Here is a 25,010-nt window from a genome sequence, read left to right as displayed (position 1 = left end):
GTCATGAGCTCATTAGCAGAGGACATTACATCCTAAACTGGAGAACTGAAAAGGAAACATCACCTTGCAGCCATGCTCCCTCTCCTTGTGCTGAGTGCATCTTGGGAACAACAGGCAGGAGTGCTCCTCATCAATGCTGAAGGCATTTTGCAGTTGAGATGCCGAGAATAAGTAGCCCCATCCTCCCCTTGCCCAAGGGTTTTTGCAGCCAGTGTCAGGAGTGGTTCACAGGGCCCTGTCAGCTGCACTCACCACTGGAGTCTCACCCAGAAGCAACATATGGCCTGTTCATGCTGGACAAGCCCATCTTCAGAGACAACAGCCCATGTACTGGCATAAAATACTGAGGTGTCTGCAAGACCTAAAAATACCTGTTTAAAGCCAACATCAGACAGTGCCTGAACACTGTGGAACAACACAAACCCAACACAAACCAAACAATAAAAGCCCACCCACAAACTCACGTACAAGGAAAGGTTAAAAACACTCTTAAAAAGTACAAAGGAGCACAGGAGAGCCTTCAGACAGACTTTGATCAAGAACTTGATAGCAACTGCTGGGGAATTTGAAACTGAAGCTACAGGGCTACAGCCAACTGAAGGGGGTGACCTTCCACAAGCAGATCTGCAGCCTTCCTGTCACATCCCACCTCTCCTCTCCAAAGCAAGCCTGCAGGCAGAGTATGGGCCAGCGAGATGATTCACCTGACTCTTCTGCACAAACTGACTACTTCATTCTGATTATCTGTAACAAGAACTTCCCCGTTCTTACCTCAGCACTTCCACACCCATTTTTCTCTTGCACTATCATGATGACGTACAAACCTCTCAAGGGGAGAAGTTCTGTATCTAAAAATGGTTAGATAAATGCTCCTTGTAACAGAACCGTTGGCTTAGTTACTCTGTTATTTCAATTGCTCACTACCCTCTCACTTTCTGATGCTTCCTTCCTGTCAGTTTGTTCCAAGTAAGATTTTAAGCTGCTTAAGGTTCTTTTCAGGCCTGGCAGCTCTGCCCTGGTTGCTGCTATTGCAGCTATTCCTGTATAAGTTTTACACGTTATGCCTCAGCTTAGGTTCAGTAACATCTACAGCTCTCTAGAAAGAGGTTACACAGCCTCTTTCTAGATACCCAAGACCTAGTTACAATACCAGGGAACAAGAAATAGGCTGTTGATTTCAAGAGCCAGCTCTCACTGATCAGTCCTCATTCTGGCTGGAAGGGAGCTCTGAAGGTCTCTCGGAAGCCGTCTTTACCCCATCTATGCAGGCTCTTTTGTCCCAGCCCCTCCTCAAAGGGCAGGTGCTTGGCCCTGGCAGCTCAGTGGCTCTGCTGGGCTTGCTCATCACTCTTGACAGGAGGCCCAGGACAGATGCGCTATCCCACAGGTGGTCTCACGAGGCAGGTAAGCCTTGCTGTTCATATGATGCTTCTGCATTACACCAGAGACCAGAGATCTGAGCTTCATCTCCTCCTCAGTCACCAGCAACAACAGAAGCATCACTTACAATGAACAAAAAGAATTTTATTGGAACATATACACACAGGGATAACAGAGGTATCTGAGTAATCAAATATGGAATGTTTAAGAAAGTTAAAATAAATAAGGATACCAAGTTTTGCCAGTGCTAGGTCCAGCACCAATGTAAGTAAATGCCCTCTGAACAAGTCTGACTCTGACAGGATCATTCTTGCAGAGCCTGTAAAGATTCCTACCACCAGAAAGTGGCCAATAATTTTTGAATACAAAGAGTCACAATAGTGCTTTCTACTGATGTGCATTCACACTGTTTATTCACTACTTTCGTCTCTTATTTCTTTAATAATATCTATTAAATTCTGGAGTCCAAAAACGTAACCCGTGTCTTGGCCCTCATGCACCACACTATCTTCTCCATAGTACTTGCAGGTTGTGTGGGCAAAGTCTATCATGCGGACATCGACAGTACTGGCAGTTGGTTTGTAGGCATAGGCTCCTGCTGACTCATCTGAAGATTCCTCTGAAAGGTCCTCTAGGTCCTCTGGATCCGAGTCAACGGCAACTTCCTGCCTTTCCTTTCCATCATAGATGATCAGCAAGGAGCTTGAATAGAAGCGATAGGACTCCTGTTTCTCCAGCACAGACTTGAGTTCAGTAAGTTTTTTAATAACGGACTCAAAGAGTTCCCTGCGCAGGTATTTGCCATTATGAAAGAACTGGTAAAGTGCTTCTTTGAATCCTTGGACTGAGAGTTTTCTTCCGTGGTATTTATTCATGAACATCAGCTGGCCAGTGCCTGCCTGGTAGACCTGCATATACAAACACAAGACAAGAAAAAAGGGAAGAGTTAAAATTGCTGGTACATTGACATCAAAGCTTTGAGGGGACACAAAAAAATTTTAAAAGCTAAAAAAGCATGCTCCTTAACGCTTTTACAAGATGCCATACTAATCTCTAAAACTGCTCTTGCACAATTATAGAAATTGCTATCAACTGATCCAGCAGCGCCTGTGCAACTCCGAGGAAATGGAAAATTCCTTCAGTTTAGATTTGAGCTTTTCCACCCAGAATGTAAGAACAAGGGCTTTAAGTGAGATTAGGAAAGCTGCAGCCAAGATCTCCAAAGTCAAGCTACAGCTTCTACCACAGCCACTAGTTCAGCTCATTACCTGCCTATACTCTAGGATGTACCAGTTGATTCTCAGCATGCTGAGATCTGAGTGACAGCAAACATTCCTATACAAAACTAAGGTGTACCCCATAAACATCTGTATTTGAAGAAGCCAGAGGTGCTCCTGCAGAAAAATGCCTTTCTGCAGGAAGGCAAAGGAGAGTGGCCTATACAACTGATAGTTCAATAATGCCTAAACATCTGGGCCAAGAAAGGATTGCAGGTACTTCCAAAGTTCCTCTCTGCTTTCCAGCACAGGTGAACACTGGAAAGTGAACAGTGGCAATGCCCTGATCAAATCCCAGTACACTGTGGTTAGAAATGCAGCTCCAACACTTTCATTTCTGCCTCATGTTTTTCTCTGAATTTGAACAGTGAGCTGAACACCACATATGCCAACAGTCCTGCTATGGAACAAGTCCTAGCAAATACTGCTAGTGTTCCTGGAATCTATTGGATAGGAGGAGAGAAGCTTCAGGAAAAAACTCCAATACAAACATGTTGTTTCCCATTTGTCACTCTAGGAATACAGAAACAAGTAAACAAAAAATTCAGGTGAAAGTCCATACAATGTCTCCTCATCTGGCAACAAGTCTTATCACATTTACCAAGCACTTCTTGCCTGCACTTTGCAACAAGTCTACTTCAAGCAGTGAAAAATCTGTGGCTGTTCAAAGTTACAGAACATAACTGATTGCTTCTTAATATTTTAACAAATTTCCACATGCTTACTTCAAAATGCATATAACTGTCCTCCTGTAAGTGTTCCCTATGCTATCCTGAAATGTTAATTGCAGCAGTAGTTTTAAGTTTTGAACTGCTGATAAGGTGCAGAAGGTTGTTTCTGTGTTCAGAGCCTGCACTCATTGGTGCAGAGCATGGGTTGCAGGCTGCTCCTGCAGATGCTGTCACCTCCAACTGATCAACGACACTCAAAGTCCTCACTCCCCTCTGAAGGAAACAAAGCACAGCAGCTCAAGGGTAACAACTTGTGAGATGACTACACAAACCCTAAACTCCACTAACAGAAATAGGTGCAAGACTGTTGGCCGCACACGATGAGCTCTCCTCTCACCTGCATGCCACAGACGCGCACCCCGATCACGGCCGAGGTGCTCTGCTGGCACTTGCGGATCTGATTCGCCTTCTTCTCCTCGGACGCGTCGTCGCCGTGCTGCCGGGTCCCCATCTTCAGGTCCAGCACACACGGAACCTCGTAGCGAGACGTCAGGTTCTCCAGCAAAATGAATTCTGATCAGTTAAGGAACAAACCTCACAATGAGGAATACAGGCTTTAAAAACATTAAAAACACAGATTTTATAGTGCCTCACTCTACTTTAAGGATATCCAAAACATGCCTAGTATAAAGTAATCTAGAAAAATTACAGTTACATAAACTTAAGATGCCCTCTCTGTTTTAAGCCAGTTCCAGTTTTACTGGTCTAGAGAGACTAGTGAGTTTTCACATTTAGTGAAAACCAAAAGCAATCAGAGTTATAGAGAAATATAACTTGGCAGCTGACTTTGAATTATGACCAATTTCCGGTCTAGCAAGAGATTTTTTTTTTCCTCTGGGAAGTGAAGATTTTGTGTGTTTGTATTACTATTCAAAACCAGTGAAGCATTTAAGCATTTTCATACCATCATTACAACTTTAAAATATCTGTATTATTACTGTTCCAAAGATATCACACAATTTTTAGGCAACTGAATAATAATCTACAGTGAAATGGTGAGAGTACCAGCCAAAAAAATCCTATCAATTTGATCATTTATTAGTCATAGATGTTTCAGTAATCCATCACCGAAACTCCTCACACTGAGAAATTTGTTTACCTCAGTATTTAGTTACTACTGCTTTTGCAGGATATATTAGTTGCATCCAAGCCTACAGCAAGATCATTTTTTGACAGAATGTTCAGGGTGGAGATGTTTGCCTATGAATCCACAGCACAAAACCATTGTGCTTCAGCCTCCATGGACTCAGTCAGTTTTTTGTTTCTCATGCTTCAATCCTACATGACTGTTTATATTCAACTTTTCTTAAAGCTCATCAAAAAGAGACTACTAGGAGCAGAAACTCCAGGCACTGGAACATCCTCTCTGTTTAAGAAACTGATGAAAAGAGGAAGAGGACACTGGTTTTTAATATCACCTATATCAAAATGGTAATAAGAAGTGACAGAACTCATCTACTTTGAAAACTCTCACCTAGAAACTGTTTTTGTGGAAGACACCAAACATTATGCTGTAAAACATGTCCACTAAGCCACAATGTGAAGATTTCAATTGAGTTCTCTCAATTTCCTAGCTTAGGTAGTTTGTTACGTTCTGGAAAAGCCCATTTCTAGAAAGTGCTGGCAAACCCTTCCAAGATGCCAAATAAATCACAGCTTCAGAGAGTCTCTTGGGACTGCAGTTAAGCCTGCTCTCTACTCTTATCTGGAATGTTCAAAAAATAAGAGGCAGAGCCCTACTCATTCCATTGTTATGAGGTACTTTCAGGAAAGGATACTATATTGATTTCGGTGCTTTGCATTTTCCTTCATCCGCTGTAACTGTTGCTGGTGACATTTCATGCTCCAAGGATTATGGTGTTTAAACTGAGAACTGACATTTCCTTTTTTCTCTACAGTGTAATACAAGACTTCAGATTTCTTCAGCCACTCAAATTCTTCCTCCAGTTTGTGGCTAGAAAAATAGAACAAAGTAGCAAATTACAGATCAAGAGGAAAAATAAGCTCTTGAAGAGGGGTTGTCAATGGATTTAACTTGACAACCTATTTTGCTCAACTTCATTAACAGCAAGCAGAATCTTTATTTTCCTCTCTGTACACATGAACAAGATGCCTATGAGCAGTGTTTCAACCATTACAAAGCCACTTCCATAGTAACATAAATGAGCATATAGCCAAATGTTACAAAACACTTAGTAATTCTACTTATGTATCCTTTACCTGTGTGCATGGCTTCTATGAAGTAATGCAAGAGGTAGCGATGCACTTTAGGGTTTATCCTTTGCTAAGGTCACTGTTTTTAGCACAACACATCACAGCTTATGGTTTATGGAGGGCACAATTAATAGGAATTGACAAGGGGGAAAATGTCACTAGCAGGGATAAAGCAGGATTCCTAACAAAGTATGCCATACATAGTATCACTTAAATATGCTAGGAGTTAGTTTATTTTTGACTTTTTGTTTTTTTTTTTTTTTGCAGGTGGGTGAATGCTTTTTGTTTGTTTGTAGAGGTGCTTTTTTGTGGCTGGGTTTTTTTGGTTTGTGGTTTTTTTCTCTTTCTGAAGCTTCAAAAATAACTTTGGGAAACCTGTTTCAACTGACCACAGCAGAAAAAAAAAAAAGGAAAGACTCAACTTAGCCTTTACTGAGGGCTAAGGACATAACAGTTTCACTAGTGAAGTTGTCTGCACTATAAAGGTCAGGAAAAACGAAAGAAACAAGAGACAAAAAGAAAATGAAAGCAAAGAATTCTAGGGAATTTTCTGGAATTCTGGAGCCCAGAATTTGACAGTTAAAAGTCAAACTTACCTTTTCATTTTTTCCTCTTTCCTGTGCTGCCGGACCCATTCCTTTGATATCTTCTCATTTTCTAACAACAGTGTCTTTTTGTTAGTCCAGCGCAATAGCTTACTTTTGGGTTCACAGTCAGAATTATCTAAGTTTTCTAAGTTATCGTGGTCCCCGTTCAATGGATATGCTATTAGACATAAGTTTCCATCTTCATCCTCTTCAAAGCTCACTGATACCACACCTGAAGAGAAAAAGGACCCAGACAGTTATGAACTGCTCAAGCGACAAGCAAGCCTTTTAGAACGCGTTCTTTTACACTAAGAATACAGCAACTTTATTTTTTCTCTTACCCCAGTCCTTAGTTTCTATCTTGCCACAGGCCAAACCTCATCTGCCAACCTAACAAATATCAAAAGAGCTAGACAAAGATGACACCTCACAAAAGACAATTTATCATATTGGCACAACATCGATACAAAAGGTCATTTTCTCTCTCTGAGGCAGTCAAGTAACAATCAAATAATAACAGGACACAATTTCAATTAATAAAAGTTTTTATTAATTAAAAAAAATCTGACTGATCTGATTCTAAGTGAGATGTAAAACATTTGTTAACATCTTGCAGTGAAAAGTGACCTGCACAAAATAAAAATTCACACTAAAAACTTTTTAAATTTTGCATGACAGCAAATCAAAAAGCACTTCTCCAAATGATACTTGGTTAATAGATCCCAAGGGAAAGGAAAGATGTGCAAGGAGAGCAAAACAAGGGAAATGTCACATTACAACAGAAACTAGTCCAAAAGCTTCCACTTAAAATCACCATGTTTAATTATACATTTTCTTATATTTTTTGGAATATATTTTATTGATACTGGTTACGCAGCAATCTTGTGCAATAAGTAACAAAAATGCAATACAAAGCAAATCTATTTGTGGTACAGAAACATGGTGAACCTCAAAAGCATTTTTTCTCATCATCCTCCCCTCAGGAGTCTCTAGTGCACTGCACTGTATTTTAAGAGTCTTAGTGGAGCACTGACAGATGTGCCCAGTACCACATGAGTAAGTCTCAGGGGTTAATGGAGAAGCCACAACAATTATCTGAGTTGTTTTTTACTTTGTTTTCCAGTCCTCTATTTCAGATCAATCAGTCTGCACAGTTCTTGCAGCTCATCACTAGCAAGGGGAGAAGTCTCGGTGAGAGACTGGAATTCCCAAGGTGGGCAGGCAGCTCCCAGACCTGCAGTGGCTGGGGCAGGAGTACACAAACTCTGTCCCGCTGTCACAAAGGAAAGGACAATGGGGAAAAGGGTGGGGGAGCAGCTAGCAAATGGCTTCTTTGCCTTTACTCTGGAAAAAAAAAAACAGAGGTGGACCAAGAGAGGCCCCTTCTCTCTAAATCCCTCCCCGTACTTCCCAGAAAGCCACATGCACTAGTACAATTGTTCTATTACATTTTGAAAAGTATCATTCAAAGATCAGATTTTCTTCCAGTCCAACAGAACTTGTAATTAGACATGGCAGAAAGTCTCTGTAAATGAGCAGAGATTATTAACTCTGAAACATCACTGAAGTCTTCCATCGCTTTCACAAACAGAACACAAAACTTCATCACCATCATGGGTGTTAAAATCAATGTGCTTTAAAAAGCAAATGCATTTTAAAAAAGTCCTTCAGACATATTATTTATTAATCATCAGGCAGCAGTTGATGGAATAGGAGAAAGAAAAAGAAGTATTCCTGTTAACTGGTTCAATTCTTAGGAGAACTGGAATTTCCACTCCTACAGTAACTTCTGACTCAGCCTCATCACAGCTACTTGATCCATGCCTACCTAAATGCCATGAATTTTCATTTCCTTAATGGCAGAAATTACACTGCAATTATTCAACAAGACACCTTACTGGCATGTACTTATTGCAATTGAAATGAAAATCAAGAGGAGAAATCAAAGCACAAAAGAGACCACAACTAAGCTTACACAAAACACTATTATCCATCCTTACCAAGTCCTTTGTAAACAAACATTAAACAAGTGGTAAAAATAAAAAAAAATTAAAATCCACAAAAAAAGCGCAGATAATTACTGAAAATGTTCTCAAGCTGTTAGCTACTTACCTGTGCCTAAGGGAGATATATGGGCTATCACCAGCAGAGCTGCTCTACTCTAATGCTGTTAGTCAGCCCAAACACCAACTTGGAAAGCATTTCCACCCTGCATCTCCACAGCCTGCCTCAGACAACATCAAAATACATGAAAAAAAACCCTAAAATCTCTTCGACACAGAAGAGATTTCAGAGAGAACAGAGAGCACAGCACACTCGCATTAACAGAAACAAAAAGCCCAACCCCATTCAAAGGTTTGGTAACTTACCCTCATACTGTGGAGTGAATTTACGCATTTCTGTTGGGAGAGTCTCATAGAACTGGTGTTCTCGCTGAATAAGAGGTTTACAGATGGTCTTGTCGTTAAACCGGAGGACACAGGAGTGTCCTCCTACTTGGTGGACAAAAGGCTCGAGTAAGACTCCCTTGGAATAGTGCTCCACTTCCATTGCTCCAAATGCTGGGCTCATCCTTGTAGCACATTAGACAGAAGACGGCGGCAGCAGTGAAGGCAGTCAGAGCCTGAAGCCTCCGAGAGCCGCAGGTGTTTACTCTGATTGAAAAGTCTGTCGAGGCAAGCACAAGAGAGCGGCGGCCGTCAGTGTCCGCGGGCTGTGGGCTGGGCAGCCCGGCGAGAGCCGAGCGGGGCCGAGCGGGGCCGAGCGGGGCCGAGCGGGGCCGAGCGGGGCCGAGCGCGCAGCTCTCGCTCCGGACGCGGCCGACTGCGGGCGAGCGCGGGGCGCAGGCACGCGGGCTGGGGCGGGCACGCCCCCGCCGAGCCGCAGCCAATGGGAGCCGTCGCGGGGCGGGGCGGGGCGGGGCGGGGCGGGCAGCGCGCGGCGCGCACGCGCGGAGCGGCAGAAGGAGCGCCGCGGCCAGCGCCAACCAAGGAACCCCAGCCGCGGCCAGCGCCGCCAAGGAACCCCAGCCGCGGCCAGCGCCGCCAAGGAACCCCAGCCGCGGCCAGCGCCAACCAAGGAACCCCAGCCGCGGCCAGCGCCGCCAAGGAACCCCAGCCGCGGCCAGCGCCAACCAAGGAACCCCAGCCGCGGCCAGCGCCAACCAAGGAACCCCAGCCGCGGCCAGCGCCAACCAAGGAACCCCAGCCGCGGCCAGCGCCAACCAAGGAACCCCAGCCGCGGCCAGCGCCGCCAAGGAACCCCAGCCGCGGCCACCGCGGCCAAGGAACCCCAGCCGCGGCCGCCGCGGCCAGCCCCGCCGCGGCCACCGCGGCCAGCCCCGCCTGCCGCACTCCAGCAGTGCGCCCGACCGCCGAGACAGCCCCGCTGCGCGGGCCAGCCCGAGAAACCGGGAATTAACACCGAGCGTACGATTCCTCCCTTCCAGACAAGGACAGCCACCGACCGATGTTTATTTCACCGGTTCGTTCACAACATGTCAGATACCGAAAATATTACACAGATGCAAGCTCTTCACGGGCCACCCGAAATGCTAATGTGCCATTTTTCCCCCCACATTCCGCAGAAGGCAGTGGCCTGTGCTAGCTGCATCCAAAAGATCTGCTTCTGTACCCTGTGACCGCACGCTGCTCGGTTCTGGCCAGACACCAGTTTCATGTAACCTGCACTTCAGAAAGCAATTCAAGGAGCGACGCTGAAAACTAAAACGTGACTGTCTTGTTCTCTGCCTTCCAGTAAACTTTTAAGTCGAGTTACCCTAATTTTAGACCAAAGCTTTAATGATTAACTTTTTGCGGCTAAAAACAACCTCATGCTCATTTTGCCCAAAGATAGTTACACGAACAATAATGCACTTAAATTCAAAGAGACTACAAAGTGTTCTAGGTCACAGGTCTATTTTTATTTGTCCTCCTTAGATATTTAACAGCTTTACATTAACTGGAAAAGCAGAGACCTGCAGGCTTAAAGCAGCAGCGCTACCAGAACTACAGACGCCTACAGCATGTCCTGGACATAAGAGCATTAATTGAATTAAACAACTAAACTGCTTAAAGAAACAACAGATTGATCAACTGAATGAACTCTGGGTCCTGGAATTTTTTTTTTTACCTGTGCCTAAAGATAACAGGTCAATAAGAGCTGAACTTTTTTTTTTTTTTGGTGGGTTTTTTGGTGTTTTTTTTCCCCTCCTTTCTTCCAAGCGTCTTATTTGACAAAACATTATCAGGTTGTTGGGTTCCCCCCCCCTTCAATCTGGAATAGTATTCCCCAGAAACAATACTGTCTTATGATAACCTATATTATTAAGATTAGAGCAATACCAACAAACTTTAATTTCTCTTTGTACTACTTTTAATTTCCTAGTCTTCTTTTTCTAATGCAGCTTCTACATCACCACAGAATTTTCTAACCTACCTCAGCATCAACAATTTGACAACTCAGAGACACACATATAAAAACCTCTCAGTTACACCCCAAACACAAGCCACTTCAAAAAAGCCTACCCAACTGCACCAAGCTGAGCAACCCTGGAGTGCCCTGACAGTGCAGAAAAGCCAGGTAACCATGGCCTGTCCCCAAGTCTAATGTATCTCTTCAGCTGCCACAGCCAGAAGGGAGCATTCTTACTGCTCCTGAGTCACAGATTTATTTCTCCATGGCTCCCCAAAGTAGCACCCCACTCTATGCAGAGCCACACTGCTCTTCCTTAAGGCTCACCTGCAAGCTGGCTTACCACTACGTGTAACACACTTGGAGCTGCCTCCAAACACACACTTGACAAGCCACATTACCTCCTGAGTAAACTCTGAGAATTGCTTCTATTTTCTCTTACAGAAATTATAAGCATCAGTCTGTATACTGCACCAGTAATTTTACAACTCTTGAGTTTTCACTAGGATTTTCTAGAGCCAATAATGCCTCCAGTCCTCTGGAATTTCCACGGGAAAGCCAGAAGTGTGCCAGGTTTCACCGGAGGTGCGTTTCACATGTACATGATCCTGCAGTACCAGAACTTTACACTGGCACAGCCACATTTAACAGCCTTGCAGTACAGCGCAGTACAAGAGCCACTTTTTCCAAGTCAGCATCACCACTCTGTGGCTGCCTTCCTAATTACCCCTGATACAGAGACACGGATTGCCAACTGCAGCGATTCAGACTGAGAAAGTACCTTGCAACATCCTTTAACCTCAAACATTTAAATCTGTCCCAGTCTTCCTGCATTAGAGTTGCATCAGGAGTTAAGTCTTGAAGATATTTATGCCATAGAAATGACTCTAGCAAACGTAATCTCCAACACATAATGTACACCTTGTTTACCCAACACATCTTCAGGGAGCTCATTAGTAGCAGCTCAACTTGTTTGCTTCCACGGATGCCCAAGTGGTCTGGACAATACTTGTATGAAGACTGCACTGAGCAATGGAACTGCCAAGCACAGAATTGGACAGGACTACTCATTCTACTTCACCCTTTCCTGAACAAGTAAGATCTGGCAGCACATCACACAGTGTAACTTCCCATTTGAGGAAAAAGAAGGCAAGTTTTTAGTGCTCTGATATACAAATTATCTGATAAGTGATTAGAAGTTATGCAGTATTTAGAGAGGGCTGGGGTTTCTTTGAGAGAAACGTTAGAAACATTTATAGGTAGTCAAACACAGTGTACCCAGTCGGTACTACCACAAGACAAATGTGAAACTACCAGAAATAAAGGGGAAGGCTCACACAAATGAAGATGAGTTTACTGTGCCTGTATTAGTAAGTTCTCCTTCTGTTTTTATCTTCCAAAAACTACATCGCACCTCCCCCATGTTCCGTTTCTATGACTGAATTTTTGTAGTACATATCCCTGCTGAAAAAGCTCTATTAATACAGCTCTGCAGCAGAAGCTCTGTGCAAGGACGGCTGAACAGAGCACCAGCAAGGAGTTCCTTGCTATTAAGGCTTTAGCTGAGCTCCTTAATTGTGCATGGCAACTTAGTGCCTTTTTATGAACCGAAACCACATCAATGTGAACATAGTAACAGTGCTCAAGAAGACAGTAGCAAGACCACGTAAATCTTGTCAACAATTTAGGTTTCAATGAGGCCTTAGTTTTCACTTTGATCAATTACTATATTTTAGCCATTCCAGAAGCACTGTTTACCTAATAAATTCAGTCTCTTTTCACCCAATGAAATTATTCTCACTTGAAAAAAGGTTTTGAATAAGATCTTACATTTTTTCTGCTTCATGCCTTAACATTACCATTACAAACAATCGGGATTTGTTTATGATTTTGGCTTTCCTTAATATTTGGAATTTTGCCATTCAGATTAACAGGGCCTGGAGCATAACTGTAATGCCTATCAGAAATGCTTTGCACTGTTTCATTTATAAATACTTTAATTCCATAAACAGCCTCACAATATGCCAAAGTGGTTGCAGTTCCTTACAAATAAAAGCTTTGACCTAAGACCAACAGTTTCAAGTGGCATTGATGTTGACCAGCACAAGCACAATGCAGTTCTTCACTGCCTTTCCTCTGATTCTACACCCAGTTTGTTCTCAATGCTCTTTGGGAAAGAAAGAGCCCAGAACAGCTGTTTTTAGGCAATCTTCCCAGACAGCAAATGCAGGCTCACTGTACCCTGCCCTTTTCCTCCTACATGCTTTTAAGTGCGTTTGACTACTTCTTGTTCAAACAACGCATCAGCCTAAAAAGCAGATTTATTAACTCTTCACATGTCAAGCATTTTAAGAAAAAAATCTGACATGAAGGAGCAAATAAACATGTGTCTAGACACAGCAACATTCGCTTGAGTAGTATCATTCCTACAGTAAGCAGCAAAAGATGTTTAAAATCCAAACCTGCAAACCAGAAGTGACATTTATAGACCTCTTATCCCCATCACGTGTGACAATGACCATCAAAAGAATACCACAATGAATTCATGTTTTCAGGCTCTTAACATTAATCTCAGGTGACAGCATTCTTTGGAAGGTACTTCATGTCATTACAGATTCTCGAATTAGTCCCACACGTAATTGCATTAATGAACACATCCTTTGGAGAGCACAGGTCTTAATTAAGCAGCAGCTTCTTCCTTCATAACAATCTCAAAAATAATACACCTCCTGCCAAAACTTTGTAATGATAGAACTACTGATGCAGAGAGCTGCCCTTCTGTTAAATCTGTTAAAACAGGGTTCTTTCCAGTGCAAGCTTTTTGCTTTGGATGTTTAGCGTCTTCAACTCCACACAGCCATAAATCAGCTTTACAGGGACAGAAATAGCAAGGCAGCGATGTCTGCCTGTCCTTTTTTCTCAGTTCACTGGGGAATGCAGAGGAAGCTGACAGGGTAGATATCTGCAGAGCAGAGCTGCTGCAGGGTGCTGAAGCAGACAAAGCAAAGCCTCTTCTCCAAGGTTCCAAGGTGTCGTGATTTGACACTGGCACAACACCAGGCACCCACAAGAGTCACTCACTCACCCTGCCCTGCCACAGCTGGCAGAGGAGAGAAAACAAAAATTAACAAAGGGTTCACAAGTTGAGATAAGGACTGGGAGAAATGCTTCCAGGGCAAAACAGGCTCAACATAAGGTTGCAAAGTGAATTTATTACTAACAGAATCAGAGGAGGATAATGAGAAGTAAAATAAGCCCTTAAAACACCTTCTCCCCCCAGCTCCTCCCTCCTTCCCACTAACAGCACAAGGAGACAGGAGTTTGTTTCATTTCATCACAGAGATTTTTTTCCGCTGCTCTCGGAGGGGCGTCCTTCCCCTGTGAGGCCGTGGGGTCCCTAGCAGGGAGACAGTTCTCTGTGAACTTCTAGAGCAGCTGGTCTACAGCACCTGCTGCAACGTGAACTCCCCTCACGGGCACACAGTCCTCCCAAAACTGCTGTGATGTGGGTCTCTCTTCCCATGGGGTGCAGTCCTCCAAGAAAAAGGCTGCTCCAGCCTGGAAGCAGGGCCCTCTCTCTCCACTGGGTCTTCCACTGGATCACAGCCTCCTCCAGGCATCCACCTGCTCCACCATGGGAAACTCCCCCATGGGCTGAGGGTGGATCTCTGTGGAGAACCCTGTGGATCTCCATGGGCTGCAGGGGGACAACCTGCTTCACCACAGCCTGCAGAGAAACCTCAGCTCCAGCGCCTGGAGCACCTCCTCCACTGACCTTGATGTTGCCATGTTGTTTCCCTCATATGTTTTCACCTCCTCCTCTTCTCTGACTAGAAGCAAAACTCTAACTCTGTTTTGATTTCCTTCTTAAATATGTCATCATGGAGGCATTATCAACCTCTCTCATTGGCCCAGTTTTGGCCAGCAGCATGTTCATCTTCAAAGCCATCAGAGTCTGGCTCTGCTGGACTTGGTGGAAGCTTCCAGCAGCTCCGCACAGGAGCAATCTTTGTGGTCCTCCTGCTACCAAAAAACAGGCCATGCAAAACCAATGTACAAGAAAACAGAGGAATAGCACAGTCAGCCAAGGGAAGAGAAGAGTATCAGTGACCTATTAGATCAGCCAAAGAGAAAGCTGCTTCAGCCCAAAGAACACTCAGGAAGAAACAACAAAGCTGAGAATGGACACAGAAAGATGCAAATAAGGTGGAAAACACACGATATGTTTTTGAGAGCCCACCCCTCCATTTGTTTCATGCACAAAATTGAAAATTTACTTGAGGTCTGAGTTGTTAAGTCATACATTGCTCAAAGAGAATGACTTTTCACAGCCTACAATAATACACCTATAAACCAAGAATGGTTACAGGAATTTTACAAGTCCTCATATGATTGAGCTACTTGTTCTGTTACTAATAATGTGGGACTTCACAAATAGCAAGGTACATTCCTTGAATCAAAGAAAGCAGAGGATGCAACTTCCGAGTATTAAAAGCATTAGATATGTTAAACATGCTCAGGTTCAAAGGTCTTGCACAGCTTGTGATTATTTTTTATGAAAATCAATGCCATTCCTACACACAAAACACTTGTTTTATTAGTAAATATGCCCAGAGTAACATTAGTAATGACTTGCTTCTAACACTCACTCTAGCTACTGCTTGGCTCAGAAACTGAAGTTACTCTGATGTGTTGTGTTTTCAGAAGTTCTTAAGATGAGAATGTAGACACTCATATTCTCTAGTGTCCAGTCAGCTGGACACAAATTTGCCACAATTAAAGCAATTGTGATAAATGAGCTCTGCATTAATTTATCACAATTGTTTTAATCAATTCCTGATTTTGAGGATGTATTATGCCTCTACATATAATGCAAATCCCACATTAGGATACTTTTGGAAGCTTTCTGTATCTGCAATACAATTAATGTAACTAAGTAGTAAAAGCTATAGTTTATAATTTTAACTCATTGAGACAGAAATGAAGAGCCCACATAATAATGTGCTTGTATTAATTCTACAGTTTTGCGAAAACTCTTACTAGCAGCCCTAAATTCTGCAAAATTACAAAAAGCAAACATTTATTCTGGTAACTAATTTGGAGGGAAAAGTTTACCTTTGGTAGAAAAGTGCACTGACACTGTCGGTTCTCAGAAGTTTTTTGTTTATAAACAAAAGCAAAAGTATTATAAGCAGCAAATCATTAATATTTAATAAAGTAGTCAATAGTCTTTAGTCAATAGTACAATGAGGAATAGAGGGACAATGTCATAGCATCAAGGGGGAGGAAATACTAAAGTCTTTCTTTAAAAGGAAGACTGGGGGAGGAAAACCCCCTTCTTTCTCATTAAGTATTACTTGAAACAGGTGGTTGTGATGATGAAATGATGCTGAGCTGTAACTTTCTATGCAAGTCAAGGTTATTTAAGCTCCTTTGCAGCAAATCAATCAATATAATGATTATTAAGTTACACGACTTGTACTCAGGGATGAGTAAGCATGATGTTTAGTAAAAAGACTCAGCAGAACACTTGCAAACTGAAGAGTAACCAACTCTTTCAGACCTACATATTCAGTCTATGTGTGCATTGCCTTTGGAAGCAGAAACACTTTTACTACAGCTTTTAGTGGTAAATCATGAGGGTACTGGGAGTCAGACACTGTAGTAGCACATCTATCACCACCACCTACAGTCACAAAAAGCCAAGAAAGACCAAATTTCTCTTATTGCATGCCGTGCGCTTGGGCTACACCGATAAAAGAAGCCACCTGCTTCTTAAAAGTATTGATATAATGGCTTTTTTTTTAGCTTATCTTTACTAAATGGCTGGTAACTGCAGCACTACATTGCTGCAGTTCAGAAAAATTAAGTAATATCTCCAGATAAATAAGGAAACAAGTACCTTGGATTAATTTCACAAAATAAGATCTATGTACTGCAGAGGCATACTGACTGTCCACAGAAAACTCTAAGCTGGGAGGGACCCACAAGGGTCATAATTTACTTAATCATGCATAACAGATGGAATCTAGAAATCCAGAATTATACATGAACTTGTGCACAAAATTTCTACAAAAAACGTTTGCAAAACCCTTTGGGAACATGATGACTCCACAGCGGTCTTGGCCCATCAAGGTAGAAAGCTAAACCCATTTTTAACGTTAGTTTTAAAAACACTAGCAAACATTTAACATTAGCAAACAGAAGATTCCCACCAAGGAAGAACACATTTTTCTGCTTTCAAACTGCCAAAAAATACCTTGAAATGCCCTAGCTTCTTCTAAGGATGTTGCATCTCAAGGTACTACTCCGAAAAGAGAGGGACAGTCCAACAGCAGCTGCAATGGCGAAGGACTTGCAGCTGCTACAACAAAGTCCTGTTCTGTTTCTCAGGAGTGTAAGACAGCACCCTGAGATATCCTTTCTTGTAACCAGAGTATCAAGCCTTATCTATTCACTAAGAATTTTGTTCGTAATACAGAAACGAAAGACCACGCACTGAGATGTTGAAAAATGTATAAAGACACACTCTTTCAACGCAACACATTTTTTTAACTAGCAACATGTTTATCCTATCTCCTTTTAGTCCCTAAACACGGAGTTCTAGTTTTGTCTTCCTTTAAATATAACCCAAACACAGACATAAACACTGCCACAGAGGTTAAGGCATGTATTTATACCTGTATATTTACCACCATAGCTGCAGAGCCACCTCCTCTACCAAAAAGACTTTTAAATACAGCTTTAACAGATAAAACTTAAGAATTATGAAACATTAGGCATAACACATTGAGAGAGCAAACTACACACAAACCAATCTGAAGTTGCATAATGTTCTATGACTATTATTCTTCACGCAAAATTATTATTCCCTATCTTCCTTAAACCAGGTCTACATTATTAAGAGAAACTCAGTTCCCCAATCCTTTTGTTTAGGAAAGCAAGACAAGTCACAAAGGCCACCTCCAAGAACTTCTAACTTTTTCACATAAGCGTGCACAGCAGCCCCTCAGCTGCAATTTCTTAAAATTCAGCAAGGAGGTTATGTGCCCTGTGCAATTGATATTTCAACATCTAAAAAAAGCAGCAGCTTTCAGTTTTCCCTACACCATTTGTAATCTGTAATCTTAACTCCTACATGTACAAAGTTTGGAAAAATGCCAGTTTTACCTCTCAAGTAAAGCTATTTTATCTCCCAGTAACTAAAATAAAGCCAAGTTACAAGTTACTAAGCGTATTCAGACAGAAAAGAGCATGCAATTCTGACCCATGTAGTTTTTTCAGGGATTGTGTAATTTAAGAACCAGTCTCTTTTCCAAGTAAAAATACCATGGAAAATAAGAAACCTGAACCACCAAAACTAAGCTACTTAAACTTCCTATTTAAAAATGGATCCATCTTAAAATGGTATTCTGGCATCAGCGGCCAAAATCACCAGTTGCTACAAAAAGACAGTACCACCCTTTGTCGTGGAGAAACCAAAATAGCACTCAGCCTTTAATCTTCTGAAAATATGACAAAAAGACCTAAATTGTGTGGATTACACACATGAAAGTATTATTCAAGACAGCAACACCCTGAAGAAATTCCAGCATTAAGATTAAATAAATCCAAGGCTATGCCTTTCTCATTACTGTGAATTTAGCAGTCTGAGAACTGCATTTCGAGCCACTCAGTGAAAGAATATAGACTCTTTGTGACCAGCCCTTCAGTTGTGACCCATTTGCCAAATATGATAAGAAAAATAACGTTCATACGGGACAAGCGTCAAGTCCCTTTCAAAGTCCACCCTCATTTAACCACACAAAGATTTTCTCTCTGTGTAATTCCTTTAGAAATCCCAACCTCTAATGCTTTTTATACCATAAGCACTAGGGGCCCAAAGGACAAGATTGTTAAATTAAACCTTTGATGCCTAAATCCTTGAGCAAAAATTTCCAAAGTAATGCACAGCAAAGATCATTAACTAATACATTATTATATGAAGAATGATACCCTAAATGCACAGGTACCTATTTCATGCTTCTCATTTATATGTATATTCATCTATACCATCAATAGTCCTCAAAAAAGTTTAGTCCCTTTATGTGGAAAAAGGATTGAAAAGTAGCCCAGAAGGAGATAGTCACCATGTTTTGAAATGCCTGTCCCCATTTTTAACTGTAGTTCTACAAATGTAGGCTCAAAGAATACTTCTGATGACTAAGATAAATGGGGTTTTTGCTCCAGAACAGCTCACATTAATGAGATGCATTTAATATATATTCTAGAACTGTATTTACATTTCAAAACATCTCAAACTACTGCAAACGCATCTCAATTCAGATAACACAACCCAGATTTGCATCCTAAAGGGAAGGGTTTGTATGATTCAGTTACCTCTACAGGCTCTTTCCCTAAAGAGCTGAAAGTAACTGGGACCTAAGATCTTGAACACATAGCTCCCTGCAGGGCTGCCAGTGCAATTACAGAAGTTCAAATGCAAAAGATACAGTAGAATAATTTCCATGTGCTTCTTGTTTAACTGCAGCAGATTGGATGACAGCAAGTAAGGACAGGAGACAAGTCTTACAAGACAGACTCTCACGTGGCACAACAAAATCAAGGGGAAAAAATCTAGACTGTTTCCCCTGGTAAATGCAACTCACTTCAAGAACAGTTTCTTCCCATGAAAAGGACCTTTTCTGCAAGTACACCTGCACAGTACTTAAAAAATGCTTTAAAAAATTATTTATGTATTTCATGTTTCATTGTTCAGCAATCTCCTCTTACACCATCTGGGGCCAATTACAGGCTTAGCATAATAATCACTGACAAAGAATTAATCCATTTTAATCTCATACAGTTTACATATTCAAACAGCAATACGAAACCACTCGAAGAAAAAAATCTTATCAATTTCAGTAATCTAGAAAAGGAAGCTTCATCAGGAGCTTGGCTGTATTGCTCTTATCCTTGCAGCAGGCTGAAATGCATTTATTGATAGACAAGAGCTAGCTAGTTTAAATAGCCCAGGCAATGGGATACAGCTGGAGTATGTCTTTTATTCCCTTAAAAATATCTGTTGCTTTAGAGGCAATTTTTATAGCAGCCACCAAGTGTGCACTGTACAACTGTCTTCAAAGAGAAACTATCACTCACCGAAAAGGGAAGAAGCAGACCAGACGATTGCCAAAAACCTACTTTCTCTTCAAAATTCCACAACATAGCACCACCATCCACAGTGTGCTGATGTTCCAATTCTGCATTTCCAAAAAACAGCACACTATGAGGGGGAAAAAATATTTCCAGAAGTCAAGCTTATGAAAAAAGCACTTTATTTTTTGAAAGCAAACATTGCACATAGTGATGTTAAAACATTATTTACATTTTAAGACATAATCACGATTCAGCACTTAGGTTTAAGTATGTCAAAAGCTTTGTTTAAATGGAACTTGAAGTCAGTCATCCTCTCACCAGGCAATTCACTGCAGCTCCATCAGCATTGACTTCATCTACCTTCACACTAAAGATGCTAATTATCTAGCTCTACAAATTCCAAATGACACCTTCAACCTTTTTGTTCCCTCCTTGTTGGAAATGACACAACTTTTAAATTTTTCTTGTGTATCTTTGGTCAGGGTTATCCTGAACTATACCCTCAACTTTAATACTCACAGATGTCTCTTCAGAAAACTGACTGGTTCTATTAAGCCAGAACCAATTTTCCTAAGGTATCTTGAACAGATTCCCAGTTGCAATGACAGTTATATTAGTAGGAACACACCTACCCATCAATTTAACCTTGTATCTTCCATTAAATTGAATCAACCTTCTGAAAGTGGTAACACCTTAGAAAGATAGATGATGCCTATCATGTCAGACAGTTTCACGTCTCCTTTCTGCAACCTCATTAAACTAAATTATGTCATTAAAAAAATCAATTGCCATCACACTGTCTCCACATAACAAAAGCACAAGGCAAATAAATTACCATTTTTCTGGAAAAAGATATGAAAAAAGAAAAGAGGTCATCTTCAATAAGCATGAAATAAGCAGTACTCAAAATTCCTAATAATGTTTCAGGCAGTGTAGAAAATTCCTGCATCACAGCACTGCACAGCTTTTTGGGTAAGCTTAAAGCCCTCTGTGCTTCAAGAAAGCAAAACCATTTTTGCTGTGTTCATTCTAATACAGACTTTGGCATAAACCCCGCAAACCCTTGCTTTTTCTAATGAAAAATAACCTCAATAATTGTATCTTCTGTCCCTAAGTTTGTTCATCTTAAGTCTCAACAGCCTGGGCTGCTATTAACCAGCTTAAGCAAGTCATCCAAATGAATTTTTTTCCCCTTCCTTCTAACCTTCTGGATGCCAGCACAGCAGGACAGAAGACAGGGACCAAGAGAGGCAGCACAGCTGAATGATTACTGTGTGAATTCAGTAGTTCCCTGCTCTGTTTGGGCTCTTAACTGGCTGATGAGCATGTGAGCATGCCAAACCAGGCACTGCCTGTGCCACCTCTTGCCCTGCCATCCATCACAGCACACACACAAAGCAAGACTCTCAGTGGTCAAAGCCATTTTATGAGCAAGCCTTTCTTTATCCAGTAAAAGTGCAGAAGCGGGCAGTAACTGGTTCCAGCTGTCTCCAATACAGAATCCTCCACAGGCAGGAGCAACCCAGGCAGAGGGTCAAAGGCTGCATGTTGATAGCTGGTAACAGCAGAGTGGTAGGTTCTGTACCTATTATGAAGATTATCATTCCCTTATTCTGACACAGCCATCTTTCAGAGACACAGTCAGGGCTGCAATGGCTTTGTGCCGCACAAGCCAAGAATTTGCAGAATATTTCAGATTTCAAGCTCTGAACACCTGATTAAACACAACCAATGACAGACCTTCATTTGAACAAACAATTTTGTTTCCATTATGCCTTCCAATATTTCAGATTTGCAGGAGAAATTTCTAGCTGCTTGCAGCAAGTGATACAATGTCATACAGCTTTTTACAGAAGCCATAAAGAAAGAACTATTTTGCAATAAAAAGAGTTACTATGAAAGGCCTAAAATTAACATTCTAATGAGATATTTGTAACAAAAGTTACAGAAACACATATCTGCAGCTATACCTTAAAACTCTTGAAATATCACCTCTTGATATTTATGAACTATCCCTGTATTGTTTCAAAGATGCAATGACCTTGGGTAAGAGAGGAAGCCACATAAAAGAATTAGCAAGAGGAAAAATCCTCTCCCTGCAATGGAAAATTTTCATCATTTCAAGCAAGGCAGAGATGCTCAGCCGGACCTGCGTTGCCTGGAGACCAAAGGCAGCTTCTTGCCAACAGGGAGGAGCTAAGCATCAGCAAATTCAACAGCTGATAAGTGGATGAACTGAATGAGAGGCAGCAAGGTTTTTCCACACGTCAGTGTAAAAACCTGACAGCTTTCAGCTAATGGTTCTAGCCCATGCTCACTAGATAAATAAGAATTATTATGAATGTAAAATGTCAGCTTAAGAAAACTTCAAACTGCTCTATATTTGGCTCTTACCCCCACACTTTGGGTACAACTAGAGCAGTAAATACCACACACAAGATAAAAATTTTAGCTGCACCTCAGTTTCTGCCCTTTCAATCTTTGGATGCGGTATGTGAACTTTTGGAATATGTTCCTACCCATTAAACAAGTTCTGTGTTTAAGCAAGGGCACAGAAACATTAAGGAAACCAGAGAATTTCATCAAAAATGAAAAATCTATACCTCGGCTTAGCATCAAAAACCACATCAAATCTCGGTTCACTTCTTTGCCCCCAGCCTTTCCCACTTGAAGCACAGCTCCCCAGGAAGGCCAGCATCATGGATGTTAGAGAGGACACACTTGTTTTGCCTGTTCTGGTCCTGGACCTGCTCTCAAGCTCAGGCAGGTGTTATCCTGGCTGCAGGAGCAGCACTCCTGACCTCAGAAACACCCCAGCTATCTCCCAGTTTCTAAAGACCATCAAATTAAGAGCCACTGAAAAGAACTGCCATTTAATACCAGTTACTCCAGAATTTCCCTAGATCTTACCTAGTTCAATTCACTCAAAATACTCAGACAGTAAAGAACTAGAGACTTCTATTTATCCCTGTAGGTAAATTCCACAAAGATATTCCACATCACCAGTGAAGTAGGTCTTTCACTGCCAACCTGACAGCACACACAGCACCCTGCCTCCAGCTAACCCAAAAGGGCAGACATTTGTGTGTCACCACTGCTGACAGACTGAGACACCCCCAGTGCCTCTAGGTTTGCACCCTTCCTCTACCCTGCAAAATTAAAAACATCCCCAAATACCCTCACACTCCCCAGCTGACTGGAGAACAACTAAAGCAACACCAATGCCGCTGATCTGGATGGAAGTCCAACCACTGACAGGCAGCAAAGAGGTTCTTTGCTGAAGAAAATCATCCTGATTTTTCAAAACCTCATGACTGACAAATGTTAAATCTTTCTTCAAAGCAACTAGTAGGGAAAGAATTTTTCTGAGTACAAAGCCCAGGATTCGTATATCTGACCACTGTCCAGTTTTCCCACCACATGGTTGTGACAGCTCTGACCTACCTTTCCTCCAAAGGAAACAGAAACATGAAGCTTGTGTTGCTTGTATAACTGAATTACCATAGACAAGATAACAGACTGTTACTTCAGAAAGGTATAAAGATCAAAGACAGAAAAGGCAGAAAGACAGTTCTTCAATTAAATGAATGTAAATTTATGAAAAGCTATACGGCCAAGTTTCATATCTGGAATTTCCTACAAACAAGTACATGTGAATGGCTGTAATCCTTCCCATGATCCTTAACCAGGAGACAGTTCTGAACACTTAAGATTATTTTTAAAAAAGAAATTTTCCTGAATTCTGGCAGTTAAATCACTGGGTTCTTCCTTATTTACTGAAGAAAAAAAAAATATAACAGCAAGCTAGAAGATGCAATAGTAAACAAATTAATCATTAATTTTTAAAACACATATATTTATGTGTGGATGCATGTGTACATAAACCCAGTTTCTATTCCTTAATGTTACCAATAAGTCCTGAAAATACAGAAATTAATTCTATTTAAAGAAAACTTTACAAGTTGGTTTTGTCTTATATATGAGAAAAATTATGAGCCAAGAAACAACCTATGGCCAAAACAACCCTGATGCTGTTATCCCCAAGTGCCAGATCTGAACTGTTCTACTACCATTTCAGTGCTGCATGTTGAGTAATGACCAATAATACATCACCTGACTAAGAAGTTAAACCAAACATTAATATTCCAGAACCAAGTATTAAAGCAAAATTCTAATTACAGAATTTGAAACAAAACTGTCCCCTTCAATGTTCATTAAAAGCACAGGGGATGCATTTCTAAAACACCTGAGTATATGGGACACATAAGGCGTTGTGTCAAAAAAAAAAAAAAAGGAAAAAAAAAAGCCTAGAAGTAGAGGGCAATTAAACCATGTATCAGGAAATATATCAGTGTTAAACATGCGTACTTTTCACAGCGGAGTTAAGGCCAAGGGCATATCAGGGTGTAACTACGAAGAAGTTGTTATTCTATCAACAACGATAACATTTATTTTTTAAGCTGGATACCTATTTCCAAAGCCTCAACCGTGTTTTTATTTAAACCGTCTGCAGCTTCCAAGCTACGTTAAAAAGGTCTCACAAAATCGTGATCCTCAAAACAGTTCTTAACAAGGCATCACCCAGAAATTCCAGATTACAGAGAAAAAGGGTATTCTTGAGCATCACATCCACTTATGCAACACATCCCGCAGCACCCGGTTTTCATTTGGAACTACGATCGAGCGTAGCAAGCAGCCGTCAGAGCAGCAGCACATCCATCCCATCACCCAGGCAAAACGGACAGACAACGTCTGCCGATTCACAGAACTGCTGAGTAACAGCGTGAGGCGGCCCCCAGCCCGGGGCCAGCAGCCACGGAAGACACAACTGCGGCCCCCCCGCGCCGAGCCCGGGCCGGCGCCGCCGGCAGCCCCCACACCGCAAGCGCCGCGGGGAGCGCAGGAAGCGCTGAGCAGACGGGGATGCTCCGCGAACGCTGTCAGCGCCGTCCCCCGCCCCGGCCATACCCGCATGCCCGGGCTGACTCCAGGCCAGCGCCTCGCTCCCTGCCCGCTGAGCCCGGCAATGCCCCGAGGCCGCCACCGAGCATCCTCTCCGGGCAGCCGCCCATCCCCACCTCGCCGGGCCACACACCGATGCGCGGGCGGGCGGAACCGAAGCTGTTCCCTCAGCGGCGACCGCCCCCGGGGCGGGAGCAGCGGCGAGGGGAGCGGGGCGCGCCCCTTACCTGGTGCTGGGCCGGCGCCGGCGGCGGCCTCAGCGCTTTTGTTCCTCAGACGTCAAGATGGCGGCGCGGCGCGTGGCCGGC

The 25,010-nt window shown here is 42.2% G+C and overlaps 1 protein-coding gene across 1 annotated transcript; it reads right to left on the bottom strand.

Annotated features, from left to right (window-relative positions):
- Positions 1-1,503: 1,503 nt before the first annotated feature.
- On the bottom strand, positions 1,504-25,010 carry IP6K2 (inositol hexakisphosphate kinase 2). Its single transcript, XM_068201901.1, has 6 exons — positions 24,930-25,010; positions 8,559-8,856; positions 6,199-6,421; positions 5,167-5,342; positions 3,726-3,901; positions 1,504-2,288 (listed from the first exon to the last, which is right to left on the bottom strand). The coding sequence occupies exons 2-6, from the start codon at positions 8,758-8,760 to the stop codon at positions 1,791-1,793; spliced, it is 1,275 nt and encodes a 424-aa protein (XP_068058002.1). The 5' UTR covers positions 8,761-8,856; positions 24,930-25,010; the 3' UTR covers positions 1,504-1,790.

Source organism: Anomalospiza imberbis, chromosome 11 (assembly GCF_031753505.1).
Source record: "Anomalospiza imberbis isolate Cuckoo-Finch-1a 21T00152 chromosome 11, ASM3175350v1, whole genome shotgun sequence".
Taxonomy (NCBI): domain Eukaryota; kingdom Metazoa; phylum Chordata; class Aves; order Passeriformes; family Viduidae; genus Anomalospiza; species Anomalospiza imberbis.
Note: the sequence above shows the minus strand (reverse complement) of the source record. Positions and strands in the feature narration are given on the sequence as shown.

Bases quoted from the DNA above. Each gene is read 5' to 3' on its own strand.
- IP6K2 (XM_068201901.1), bottom strand. From the start codon at position 8,760: ATGAGCCCAGCATTTGGAGCAATGGAAGTGGAGCACTATTCCAAGGGA. The intron at 6,422-8,558 runs GTAAGTTACCAA...TTTTCTCTTCAG, and splicing joins ATTCACTCCACAGTATGAGG to GTGTGGTATCAGTGAGCTTT. The intron at 2,289-3,725 runs GTGAGAGGAGAG...TTGTATATGCAG, and splicing joins TGCGCGTCTGTGGCATGCAG to GTCTACCAGGCAGGCACTGG.